At 36.6% G+C, this 13,832-nt stretch overlaps 1 protein-coding gene across 8 annotated transcripts in view; it reads right to left on the reverse strand.

Moving 5' to 3' along the window:
* The window catches only part of ACBD6 (acyl-CoA binding domain containing 6), a 222,636-nt gene that overhangs the window by 112,541 nt on the left and 96,263 nt on the right, over positions 1-13,832 (reverse strand). For 6 of the 8 annotated variants that reach the window (XR_003679439.2, XM_024133640.3, XM_028488606.2 and 3 more), the window contains one exon: positions 9,292-9,381. The exons of 1 other annotated variant lie outside the window; for it this stretch is intronic. Coding sequence is in view for 6 of the 7 variants with exons in the window: in XM_024133640.3 (XP_023989408.1) it covers positions 9,292-9,381 (90 nt within the window). In the remaining variant the exon portion in view is untranslated. Of the gene's footprint in view, positions 1-4,335; positions 5,139-9,291; positions 9,382-13,832 lie in introns of those variants that run through there. One more of the 8 variants, XM_055084190.1, reaches the window with a different exon arrangement.

Consider the following 13,832-nt stretch of genomic DNA (forward strand, 5'->3'; position numbering starts at 1 on the left):
AGGCAGAAAACACAAGAGAAGGAAAGGACCTACAATAATAAACCCAAATCAATTAAGAAAATGGTAATAGGAACATATATATCGATAATTACCTTAAATGTAAATGGATTAAATGCTTCAACCAAAAGACACAGATTGGCTGAATGGATACAAAAACAAGATCCATATAGATGCTGTCTACAAGAGACCCACTTAAGACCTAGGGGCACATACAGACTGAAAGTGAGGGGATGGAAAAAAGATATTCCATGCAAATGGAAATCAAAAGAAAGCTGGAGTAGCAATTCTCATATCAGACAAAATCGACTTTAAAAAAAAGACTATTACAAGAGACAAAGAAGGACACTACATAATGATCAAGGGATCAATCCAATAAAAAGATATAACAATGGTAAATATTTATGCACCCAACAAAGGAGCACCTCAATACATAAGGCAAATGCTAACAGCCATAAAAGGGGAAATCTACCCACTTCAGACTTAGGGACATGTACAGACTGAAAGTGAGGGGATGGAAAAAGATATTCCATGCAATTGGAAATCAAAAGAAAGCTGGAGTAGCAATTCTCGTATCAGACAAAATAGAATTTAAAATAAAGACTATTACAGGAGACAAAGAAGGATAGTACATAATGATCAAGGGATCAATCCAAGAAAAAAATATAACAGTTGTAAATATTTATGCACCTAACATAGGAAGGAGCACATCAATACATAAGGCGAAAAATGCTAACAGCCATAAAAGGGGAAATCAAGAGTAACACAATAATAGCAGGGACTTTAACACCCCACTTTCACCAATGGACAGATCAACAAAAAGGAAAATAAATAAGGAAACACAAGCTTTAAATGACACATTAGGGGGCTTCCCTGGTGGCGCAGTGGTTGAGAATCCGCCTGCCGATGCAGGGGACACTGGTTCGTGCCCCGGTCCGGGAAGATCCCATATGCCGCGGAGCGGCTGGGCCCGTGAGCCATGGCCGCTGAGCCTGCGCGTCCGGAGCCTGTGCTCCGCAGGTCACAAATCAAGCCTTGGTAAATTTAAGAAAATTGAAATTGTATCAGGTATCTTTTCTGACCACAACGCTATGAGCCTAGATATCAGTTACAGAAAAAAACTGTTAAAAAAATACAAACACGTGGAGGCTAAACAACATGCTACTAAATAACCAATAGATCACTGAAGAAATCAAAGAGGAAATCAAAAAATACCTAGAAACAAACGACAATGAAAACACGATGACCCAAAACCTATGGGATGCAGCAAAAGCAGTTCTAAGAGGGAAGTTCATAGGAATATAATCCTACATCAAGAAACAAGAAAAATCTCAAATAAACAACCTAACCTTACACCTAAAGCAATTAGAGAAAGAAGACCAAAAAAAAATCCCCAAAGTTAGCAGAAGGAAAGATATCATAAAGATCAGATCATAAATAAATGAAAGAGAAATGAAGGAAACGAGAGCGAAGATCAATAAAACTAAAAGCTGGTTCTTTGAGAAGATAAAAAAAATTGATAAACCATTAGTCAGATACATCAAGAGAAAAAGGGAGAAGACAAATCAACAGAATGAGAAATGAAAAAGGAGAGGTAACAACTGACACTGCAGAAATACAAAGGACCATGAGAGATTACTAAAAGCATCTATATGCTAATAAAATGGACAACCTGGAAGAAATGGACATATTCGTAGAAAAGCACAACCTTCCAGGACTGAACCCGGAAGAAATAGAAAATATAAACAGACCAACCACAAGCACTGAAATTGAAACTGTGATTAAAAATCTTCCAACAAACAAAAGCCCAGGACCAGATGGCTTCACAGGCGAATTCTATCAAACATTTACAGAAGAGCTAACACCTATCCTTCTCAAACTCTTCCAAAATACAGCAGAGGGAGGAACACTCTTAAACTCATTCTATTAAGCCACCACCACCCTGATACCAAAACCAGACAAAGATGTCACAAAGAAAGAAAACTACAGGCCAGTATCACTGATGAACACAGATGCAAAAATCCTCAACAAAATACTAGCAAACAGAATCCAGCAGCACATTAAAAGGATCATATACCATGATCAAGTGGGGTTTATCGCAGGAATGCAAGGATTCTTGAATATATGCAAATCAATCAATGTGATACATCATATTAACAAACTGAAGAAGAAAAACCATATGATAATCTCAATACATGGAGAAAACGCTTTCAAAAAAATTCAACACCTATTTATGATAAAAACTCTCCAAAAGTAGGCATAGAGGGAACTTACCTCAACATAATAAAGGCCATATATGACAAACCCACAGCCAACATCACTCTCAATGGTGAAAAACAGAAACCATTTCCACTCACATCAGGAACAAGACAAGGCTGCCCACTCTCACCACTATTATTCAACATAGTTTTAGAAGTTTTAGCCACAGCAATCAGAGAAGAAAAAGAAATAAAAGGAATCCAAATCAGAAAAGAAGCGACACTGTCACTGTTTGCAGATGACATAATACTATACATAGAGAATCCTAAAGATGCTAGCAGAAAACTACTATAGCTAATCAATGAATGTGGTAAAGTAGCAGCATACAAAATTAATGCACAGAAATCTCTTCCATTCCTATACACTAGTGATGAAAAATCTGAAACTGAAATTAAAGAAATACTCCCACTTACCACTGCAACAAAGAGTAAGATACCTAGGAATAAACCTACCTAGGCAGACAAAAGATCTGTATGCAGAAAACTATAAGACACTGATGAAAGAAATTAAAGATGATACCAACAGATGGAGAGATATACCATGTTCTTGGATTGGAAGAATCAACATTGTGAAAATGACTCTACTACCCAAAACAATCTACAGATCAATGCAAACCCTATCAAACTACCAATGGCATTTTTCACAGAAGTAGAACAAAAAATTTCACAATTTGTATGGAAACACAAAAGACCCCGAATAGCCAAAGCAATCTTGAGAACGAAAAATGGAGCTGGAGGAATCAGGCTCCCTGACTTCAGACTATACTACAAAGCTACAGTAATCAAGACAGTATGGTACTGGCACAAAAACAGAAATATAGATCAATGGAACAGGATAGAAAGCCCAGAGACAAACCCACGCACATATGGTCACCTTATCTTTGATAAAGTAGGCAAGAATATATAATGGAGAAAAGACAGCCTCTTGAGTAAGTGGTGCTGGGAAAACTGGATAGCTACATGTAAAAGAATGAAATTAAAACATTCCCTAACACCATACACAGAAATAAACTCAAAATGGGTTAAAGACCTAAATGTAAGGCCAGACACTATAAAACTCTTAGAGGAAAACATAGGCAGAACACTCTGTGACATAAATCACAGCAAGACCCTTTTTTACCCACTTCCTAGAGAAATGGAAATAAAACCAAAAATAAACAAATGGGACCTAATAAAACTTAAAATCTTTTGCACAGCAAAGGATACCATAAACAAGACCAAAAGACAACCCTCAGAATGGGAGAAAATAGTTGCAAATGAAGCAACTGACAGAGGATTAATCTCCAAAATAGAAAAGGGAACACTCTTGCACTGCTGGTGGGAATGTAAATTGATACAGCCACTATGGAGAACAGTATCATTTCAACACTCAAAGTAGTTTTTTCAGAAAGAGAAAAACAAATACTGTATGCTAACAGATATATATGGAATCTAAAAAGGTTCTGAAGAACTTAGGGGCAGGACAGGAATAAAGATGCAGATGTAGAAAATAGACTTGAGGGCTTCCCTGGTCACGCAGTGGTTGAGAGTCCACCTGCCGATGCAGGGGATATGGGTTCGTGCCCGGTCCGGGAGGATCCCGCATGCCGTGGAGCGGCTAGGCCCGTGAGCCATGGCTGCTGAGCCTGCGCATCTGGAGCCTGTGCTCCACAACGGGAGAGGCCACAACAGTGAGAGGCCCGTGTACCAGAAAAAAAAGAAAATAGACTCGAGGACACAGGAAGGGGAAGGATAAGCCGGGACGAAGTGAGAGAGTGGCACTGACATATATACACTACAAAATGTAAAATAGATAGCTAGTGGGAAGCAGCCACATAGCACAGGGAGATCAGGTTGGTGCTTTGTGACCATCTAGAGGGGTGAGATTGGGAGGGGATATGGGGATATATGTATACATATAGCTGACTCACTTTGTTATACAGCAGAAACTAACACAACAATGTAAAGCAATTACACTCCTATAAAGATGTTAAAAAAAAAAAAAAAAGGCGGCCAACCGGTGAGCAGCATGCAGAACCAGTGGAACTCAGCATACCATAAGCTAGGAGTGTGCTGAGAAATAAGTGGAAAGGTAAGCAAGGTCCAGATCATGAAGGGTTTTACAGGGCAAATTAAATTTAGATTTTATCTTAGAATAAGAAAAGTAAAGAAGAGAACATTTGAAAATTAGCATTTTATTTTTTTTCCCTAATTTATTTATTTAATTTATTTATTTTTGGCTGTGTTGGGTCTTGTTGCAGTGCGCGGACTTCTCATTGCAGTGGCTTCTCTAGTTGGAGCACGGGCTCTAGGCGCACGAGCTTCAGTAGTTGTGGCTCACGGGCTCTAGAGCGCAGCCTCAGTAGTTGCGGCGCACGGGCTCAGTTGCTCCGTGGCATGTGGGATCTTCCCAGACCAGGGCTCGAACCCGTGTCCCCTGCATTGGCAGGCGGATTCTCAACCTCTGCGCCACCAGGGAAGCCCCTGAAAATTAGCATTTTGGAAAGACTTGCCAGATGAAAAGTGGGAAATGTATCGAAGGACGTCAAGATTAGAAGCAGGGATATAGTTGAGAGCTGCTGAAATAATTTAATAAGCTTAAACTAGTGTGCTGGCAATGCTGAAATAGAGAAGTGGATAGATTTGAGGTACACTTAGCAGGCAGAACCTATAGGACTTCAGTGGGTGTGAAAATGAGAAGAATCAAGGATGAGTCCTGGAGCACTGGTTGGATGCTGATGCCAATTACGGGGAGCGGGGGCGCGGGACAGTGGCTGTTGAGAGATGGTAAGTTCAGCGTTAGACACTGTGCGTTTGAAGTGTCTGAGGGGTGTCCAAGAAATATATGTTGCTGCAGCTACTGGCTGAGAGACAGGCTGGAGATAAAGAGGTCTTCTATTTTGTCTGTGAAATAAGGGAAAATGTGAGAATAAGAAAGACCGTAAGACTTGCCAGTCAAAATTAAAGATGGATACCATGATTTATGATAATATCCGGGCTGAGTAATTTTTTTTCTAGCTTTGCCCAGACCCAGAGTGTAGATGTATAGAAGGCAGGCAACTGTAATCAGAATTAGCATTTTGCCAGGTGGCTACCACAGTTGAAAAACAGGGAATGGGAATGAAGATGAGGATAATTGCATGAGAGTAGACAAAATGAACTAAAATGGGAGAAGGTAGATCAGTCAAGGGACTCAGGATTTCCATAAAGTCAAATAAGAGATTTAGAGTGAAATGAATTGGAGTGTATAATTAGAACTGAAAATTTCAGACGTGATGAAAAGTTCAGGGTGAGCCCAGGAGGCCGAGGGGGCTAAAGTGGAATGGATGTATATGCCAACAAATATTATGTAAAGGAAAAGCATTTTATATCTATTTTTAGTATAATTTATACTAAATTAAAAAGCAAACTCCTAAATAAGACAAGGATGCCCACTTTTACTACTTTTATTCAACATAGTACTAGAAGGTCTAGTCAGAGCAGTTAGGCAAGAAAATGAAATAAAAGGCATCCAAGTTGGAAAGGAAGAAGTAAAATTATCTCTGTTCATAGACAACATATCTTATATGTAGAAAACCCTTAAGATTCCACAAAAAGCTGTTAGAACTAATAAGCGAATTCAGCAAAGTTGCAGGATAAAAAATCAACACACAAAAATCACTTGCATTTCTAAACACTAAGAATGAATAATCAAAAAAAGGAATTTAGAGAATAGTTTCATTTACAATAGTGTCAAAAAAGAAGAAAATACTCAGGAATAAACTAAACCAAGGAGGCAAACGTACTGTACACTGAAAATTATAAAACGATGCTGAAAGAAATTAGAGAGACACAAAGAAAGGCCATTCCATGAATTGGAAGACTTACCATTGTTAAGATGACAGTACAGGTATCTCTTGCTTTTCAAAAGTCTGCTTTATGCCACTTCACTTTTACTAAAGACCTACATTAGTACCTGTTTTTGCTAAATGAAAGAAATCTGAAGACGATTATTGCTTTTACAAAAAAAGGCGAAAAGCAAAACCAGCGCTCACCCTTTGTTTTGCAGCTGGCTATTGTAGTGGTAGCGCGCACCCTGAGCACCAAGAGCGGCACCACCTAGCTCCTTCTCCAGGAACTACACTGTGCATCTCAGCACGAAGCAACCATAACTTTTAACTGTGTGAGCATCTGTGCTTTATCTCAGTTTACTTTGTGCATTTGTTAGCAAGATGTGTCCAAAGGTAACTGCTTCTTTGCTTTACATCATTGTGGCTTACAAAAGGTTTCGTAGGAATGCTTTACTTTCAGAGAGCAGGGGAAACCTGTACTCCCCAAATCGATCTATAGATTCAATGCAACCTCCATCAAAACCCCAATGACTTTATCATAGAATTAGAAAAATCCATCCTAAAATTCATATGGAAACTTAAGGGACCCAGAATAGCCAAAACAATCTTGAAAAAGAAAAACAAGTTGTAAGTCTCACACTTTCTGATTTCAAAAATTACTACAAAGCTACAGTAATCAAACCAGTGTAGTAGTGGCATAAAGACAGACATATAGACCAATGGAATAGAATAGAGATCCCAAACTCTTGCATATATGGTCAAGTGATCTTTGACAAGGGGTGTCAGGACCATTCAGTGAATAAAGGACAGCCTTTCAACAAATGGCGCTGGGAAAACTGAATATCCACATGCAAAAAAATGAAGCTGGACCCTTACGTTACCTTTTACTCAAAATGGGTCAAAAAACAAAGCTAAAATTATAAAGCTCTTAAAGAAAACCTGGGAAAAAGCTTCATGGCATGGCATTTTGCAATGATTTCTTGGATATGACACCAAAAACACAGGCAACAAAAGGAAAAATACATTAAGTTGAACTTCAGCAAAATTTTAAACTATTGTGTATCAAAGGACACTATTATCAGCAGAGTGAAAGAAAACCCAAAGAATGGGAGAAAATATTTGTAAATCGTGCATCTGATAAGGGGTTGATATCCAGACTATACAAAGACTTCTTACAGCTTAACAACAAAAAAAACCCAAACAACCCAGTTAAAGAATGGGCAAAGGACATGAATAGACATTTCTCCAAAGAAGATATACAAATGGCCAAAATTGATTGTTCAACATTAATAATTTCAACATCATTAATCATTATGGAAGTGAAATTAAAACCACAATGAGATACCACTTCACACCCACCAGATGGCTAATATCAGAAATACAGAAAATAACAAGTGTTGGTAAGGATTTGGAGAAACTGGAACAATTGTGCATTGTTGATGGGAAGGTAGAATGGTGCAGCCACTGTGGAAATGGTATGGTGATTCTTCAAAACATTAAACAAAGAATTACCATATGATCCAGCAATTCCACTTCTGGGTATATACTCAAAAGAAGTGAAAGCAAGGACTCAAACAGACATTTGTTACCCATATTCATAGAAGTATTAATCACAACAGCCAAAAGATGAACGTGACTCACCTAAGTGTCTGTAGATGGATATCTGGATAAACAAAATATGGTATATACATACAATGCAGCATTATTTAGTTTTAAAAAGGAAAGAAATTCTGACACATGCTACATCAGGGACGAACCTTGAAGACATTATGCTAAGCGAAATAAGCCAGTCAAAAAAGGACAAATATTGTATGATTCTACTTATATGAGGTATCTAGAGTAGTCAAATTCATGAAGAGAGAAAGTAGAATGGTGGCTGCCAGGGGCTGTGGGGGTGGGGTGGGGAATGGGGAGCTAGTTATGAGTACAGAGTTTCAACTGTAGAAGATGAAAAGGTTCTAGAGATGAATGGTGGTGATGGTTGAACACTGTAAAAGTAGTTAATGCCACAGAACTGTACACTTAAAATGGTTAAAGTGTTAAATTTTATGTCACAGTCAAAAAAAAAAAGAGAAAAAGAAAGAAAGAAAACTTTGGGGTAAATCTTAATGACCTTGGATTTGGCAAAGGTTTCTTAGGTATGATGCCAAAAGCACAACCAACAAAAGGAAATAGATACACTGGACTTCATCAAAATTAAAAACTTTACATGCACCAAAAGACACTACTAAGAAAGCGAAAAGACAGCCCACGAAAAGGGAGAAGATATCTGCAAATCATACATCTGATAATGGTCTAATGTCCAGAATATATATAAAGAATTTTTAGATCTTAAATATAAAAGACAACTCAGTTTAAAAAGGGGTGAAACACTTAAATAGACATTTTTCCAAAGAAGACATATAAACTGTCAACAAGTACATGAAAAGATACTCAACATCATTAGTCATTAGGGAAATGCAAATCAAATCCATACCATGATGAGATATCACTTCATGCCCACTAGAATGGCTAATGAACAGAAAAATAACGTGTATTGGTGAAGAAGTGGAAAAATTGGAACGCTCATGAATTGCTGGTGGGAGTGTAAAATGGTGTAGCTCCTGTGGAAAAGTTTGGAGGTTCCTCAAAAAGTTAAACATCAAATTACCATATAACTTAAATTCTCCTCCTAGGTACAGAACCAGAAGAACTGAAAACAAGTGTTTAAACAAAAACACGTACACAAATTGTTCACCGCAATTATTCACAACTGCCAAAGGGTGGAAACAACCCAACTGCTCATCAACTGATGAATTGATAAAATGTGGTCTAGCCATACAACGGAATATTATTTAGTCACAAAAAGGAATGAAGTACTGTTACATGTTACAACATGGATAATCCTTGAAAATATGCCAAGTGAAAGAAGCCAGAAACAAAGGCCACATATTTTATGACTCCATTTATATGAAATATCTAGAAGAGGCAAATCCACTGAGAAAGCAGATTAGTTGTTGCTAAGGTCTGGAGTGAGGGGGAAATAGGGAGTGACCGCTTAATGGGTACAAAGCGTACTTCCGGGGTGATGAAAATGCTGCAGGACAAGACAGTAGTGATGGTTGCACATTGTTAAATGTATTAATGTCACTAGACCGTACACTTTAAAATTGTTAATATGGTAAATTTTATTTTATGTGGATTTTACCCTGATTTTTTTTAAAAAGCTCCCTTTTCATCACTCTTACCTGACAGTTAATATCAGCCCTATGTTGTAGCAGGACTGTGACTAGTTCCTTATGTCCTCGATCACAAGCCCAATGGAGTAGAGCTCTGCCCTAAAAACACAGAAAAAGATAAATGAATTTGTTAATCCAGTTGTGGGACCATATAAAAGATATAAGGTCTGAAGAAAGACAGAGTAATATGCAAAAATGTAGATTAACTATTGTAAGAATGATTGACATAAAATGTTCTATGGGAAAAGCAGCAGACTGGAAATCAATAGAAGATCCTGAGTTCTACTTCTGGAATCTGTTCTGTACTAGCCCAGTGACTTTCTTCAGCCTGAACAGTTTCCTCACCCACAGCGTGGGGGTAACACTAACAACAATAATACCAATAACATTTGTTGAATGAATGAGTTACAAAATAATGCTTTGTAAATTTTAAAGTACTCTATAAAGGTAAGAGATAGTTTTAAATTATGTCCACTTCTGGTGAGAAAAATCCTATGGATAAAAAAAAAAATGAGTACTTAAACCTAGGTAGAGATCATAATCTAAATGCAGTTTATCTAAATTTATTCAAGTTTATTCCTTAAAATGTAAGAAAATTTAATCACTTTGAAACTAAGCATTTCCCCTAAATACCCCAAATTTACACCCTGAAATATCCCCAAAACATTAGTAAAGTCTGCTAGTGTTTATCTTCAAATGTTGACTGTGAAAGCCACTTGTAAAACAGAATAGATATTAACTGTCAGGAGACAAAAGTACTAAATATGAAACACTAATTTTAACTGTTGTCTACCAGGGATGAACAGTTACTCTCAATGTGTTCATTCTTTTCTCCACTGTCAGAAATCTTGGTTTAGTTAATGAAAGGAGCCTAACTCGGTCCAAAGAATAAACAAAACCCCCAAAGCTAAGGGCTTTTCCTGAAAAAATGAGTGATGTATGGCTTAAAAATACTTTTTGCAGGGTGGTAGTGATGTCATTTTTTAAAGAATGGAATGTTTTTCCAAATTAAGTTGAAATCCCTGCTTTATGTCATTTTAGAAAAGATTTAAGCAGATATAGGCTGGGACAAAGATGACTTTAAAGTAAAAAGCACCTTTCAAGAAAGCTTTTCTAAACTCACACACTTCACCTTTCAGACTCTCTTCACATACCTATTAGTTCAACTAATTAAACCAGGAACTATTCTTGAAACAAACAAACAAAAAAAGTAAGACAACTTCTTCCTTACAAATTGCCCTTTTCTTTTTCTTTCATTTGCTCAATTTATTTTTACTTACCTGTGAATATCTGTTTTGCAATAGGCTTACACAAAATCCAAAGAGGAAGGGAAGCAGAAAATTTTAAAACATGGGCAAAATCATTCACAGTTTATTGTAACAGCAAAACTACTTTGCTCAGAGCCCACTACAAATTTTTTTTTTTTTTTTTTCCACTCAGCCGCCATGGCTCACGGGCCCAGCTGCTCCACGGTATGTGGGATCTTCCCGGACCGGGGCACGAACCCGCGTCCCCTGCATCGGCAGGCGGACTCTCAACGACTGCGCCACCAGGGAAGCCCCTACAAATTTTTTTAAATGGAGACAATTCTAAAAGCCAAGTAAAAAATGTATTGTGGAGTAGAGAGAATAGAGTTGCCTATGTTAAATGTTCTCCAGCTCTAATGTGTACTGATTTAGTGTTACTAGAGCACTAATTTCAAAACTCTCCATACGAATAAATAGATATTCTAATTAGACTCTCAGAACTAATACCAATGTATAAAATATTTTATAGTTCAGTGTAATTGTTTCACAGCTTTTACATTAAAATAATCAGATAAAATGTCAAAGTCTGTATCATTCTTAGTTCTAATTTTAACTGTACGTTTTATGGCTATTAAGTTAAATTATTAACAAGAATTACTACATAGTTAAAATGATGTCTGATAGACTTACACAGGGCACCTACCAGAAGTACCTAATAGTAAGTAAGAAAACATAATATTAATATATCTAGTATTTTTACTACAAGATGTACAGATAATTTCTATTTCTCAACCAGATTCCTGATTTCTCCTTAGGTTTAACCCAATAGGATTACATCGACTAATGCTAAATTATAAATCCTTAGCTGTTTTGGTGGGAAAGCAGACAAGCAACGCATTTTACTGTTAATGGGGAGTTATATTTTAAATTTCCCATATGTGGTGCCAAAAATTTACTTTAGAGGGAACACCTATGACTGGACCTCAGTAGTGATTTTCACTTTGGATGTATTTTCTAGAAGGGTGGCACCTGTATAGCAATGTTTTAAGGAGGATGATGTGCTCTCAGACATTTACACTATGCTTTTTAACAGGTTTTCTGACCTGCAATGTAATTAATTTTTGTAACACATTATTTTAATGGTACACTAATTAACCTTGAATTAGAATGAATTCTCTGACAATGACTTTCTGCAGAAGTGCTGAAGATAGCTACATTAAGACCATCTAATGATTAATATTTTTATGCAGCATTAAGAAGTTCATAAACAAGAGCAGGATGAAACATACTTGTAAATAAGCATAGATAAAATAAATCAGGCTTTGGAATTTTTGCCTTCAAATATCCTGCATTTAAAAGAACAAAGATCAGCACAACCAGGTATCTGAATGTGATAACTCTTTACTTCTTCAAATTGTAGAGTTCCTGTAAACATACTCTAATTTAAGATTATTAGTTCAAGTAATAAATAACCAGTAATTTGCAGAGATACTATCCTCATAACCCCTAATGATAAAATCAGTAAATAAACACCTGTGGTTTCTTTCCTTTCTCTTTGTTAACCATAAACATATATGGACCAATATAATGCAATTATTAAATTTATTAAATTAGTTTAGATACAGGATTCCATAATTTCTCTTCCAGAAGGAAAACCATCAATTAGGTGCACATTAAATTTATATTTGCTTAAAGATTTTATACAAACTTATGAGATATTTTACCTATTTTTAGATATAATTGTTTTATCTTCTATGAATGATACAATCTCTTACAAATTTTCAAGTTAAATTTATTTTTACTGTTACCACAAAAGCTGACAATTGTTTGTTTGCTTCTAGTTTTAATAACTTCTGAAAGAATATCGCAGAACTATTTGGGACATTTGTGGGGAAAGCCATTATTAAAAGGAATCTTTGTTAGGCCAGCAGAAGACCACAAGCACTGTCTGGAGAGCTCTGGATAAATTCTGGAATTCAAATACAGTAAAACACAGCAGGGAAGAAAGAGTTCCCATCTGTTAACCAAGGGTGCAAACACCGTCCGTCTTACCTCAGACAGATGAATGACTCTAAAGTGCTTGGAAAGTGCAGGGTGGCAGCTAACCTATTAAGTGGTATTACTTTCATACCTTCTGGAAAATACAGAGTGAGTCTTAATATTTTATACGCTTCTTTGATATCCCTGGTTACTTGTTCTTAAACCATATAGAATTTTTTTTAATTAGATTTTTTCCTGGATATCACAAATTAAATGAAAAGAGATGGTATTATAAAATGACTCGATGTTCTTAGGGTATTTTGAGAACAGATACAAACAAAGCATGTACACCACCATACATACAGCAGACAAAAACATGGCAAAGTTGGTATGTTTAAATTTGTTAAGAGTTGCCATTCTATCAAAGATGGTATGGTATAGTACTGTCTAATTACTAAGTGAAATACTGCAAATAGGTTGACTTGAATTTCTCTCTCCAAAAAATTGGGTTTCAATTTACAATTGGTTGACTTCAGCTACCAATAACCTGTAGTGTCTCTGCCTCCTCTCTCCTATCCCTATCTTCTACCCTTTGCTGCTGCCAGTGTAGCAGCTGGCTACAGTGAGAACTCCCCCACCTGCAACCACCAGAAACTACACAAAGCCTCCTACTTCCACCCACCTCTCATTAGTGAACCAACAATGTTCTTTCAAAAACTCAGACAGCAGTAGGATTGGGTGACAGTTTATGATCTCAAGATGTGGCTAGCATGGAAGCTAACACACATTTAAAATAAGTGAATACTTGATCTCCTTCACTGGCTAAGATCTAAGGTAAAAGGAAATGGTATTGCTGAGCTATCAGGGAATTCAGAAGGATTTTAAATACACTACTTTAGAAACTCCCTTTATAAGCATTTACTAAGCCATAATGTTAGTAACTAAAGGGTTAAGGAGTAAGCAAGGGAGATATTACTTCATCCTGTATAAAATAATAAGTAATCCAGTGATAATAATAAGGTAGCCAGGTGTCCATCAGAAGATAATGGATAAATACACTACTACGTATTCATATGCATACAATGGAATATTAGTCAGCAATATAAAGGAAGGAAATACTGATCTATATGACAATATCAATGAACTTCAAAAACACTATGCTAAATTAAAGAAGCCTTACACAAAAAAGTACATATTATGATTCCATCTATATAAAGTTCTAGAACAGGCAAAACCAATCTATGGTAGAAGAATTATCAGAACAGTGGTTACCTTTGTACGATTAGGAGAAAGAACCACCTGGGATGGGGCATGAGGGAATTT

Source organism: Physeter macrocephalus, chromosome 4, assembly GCF_002837175.3.
Source record: "Physeter macrocephalus isolate SW-GA chromosome 4, ASM283717v5, whole genome shotgun sequence".
Classification (NCBI taxonomy): Eukaryota; Metazoa; Chordata; class Mammalia; order Artiodactyla; family Physeteridae; genus Physeter; species Physeter macrocephalus.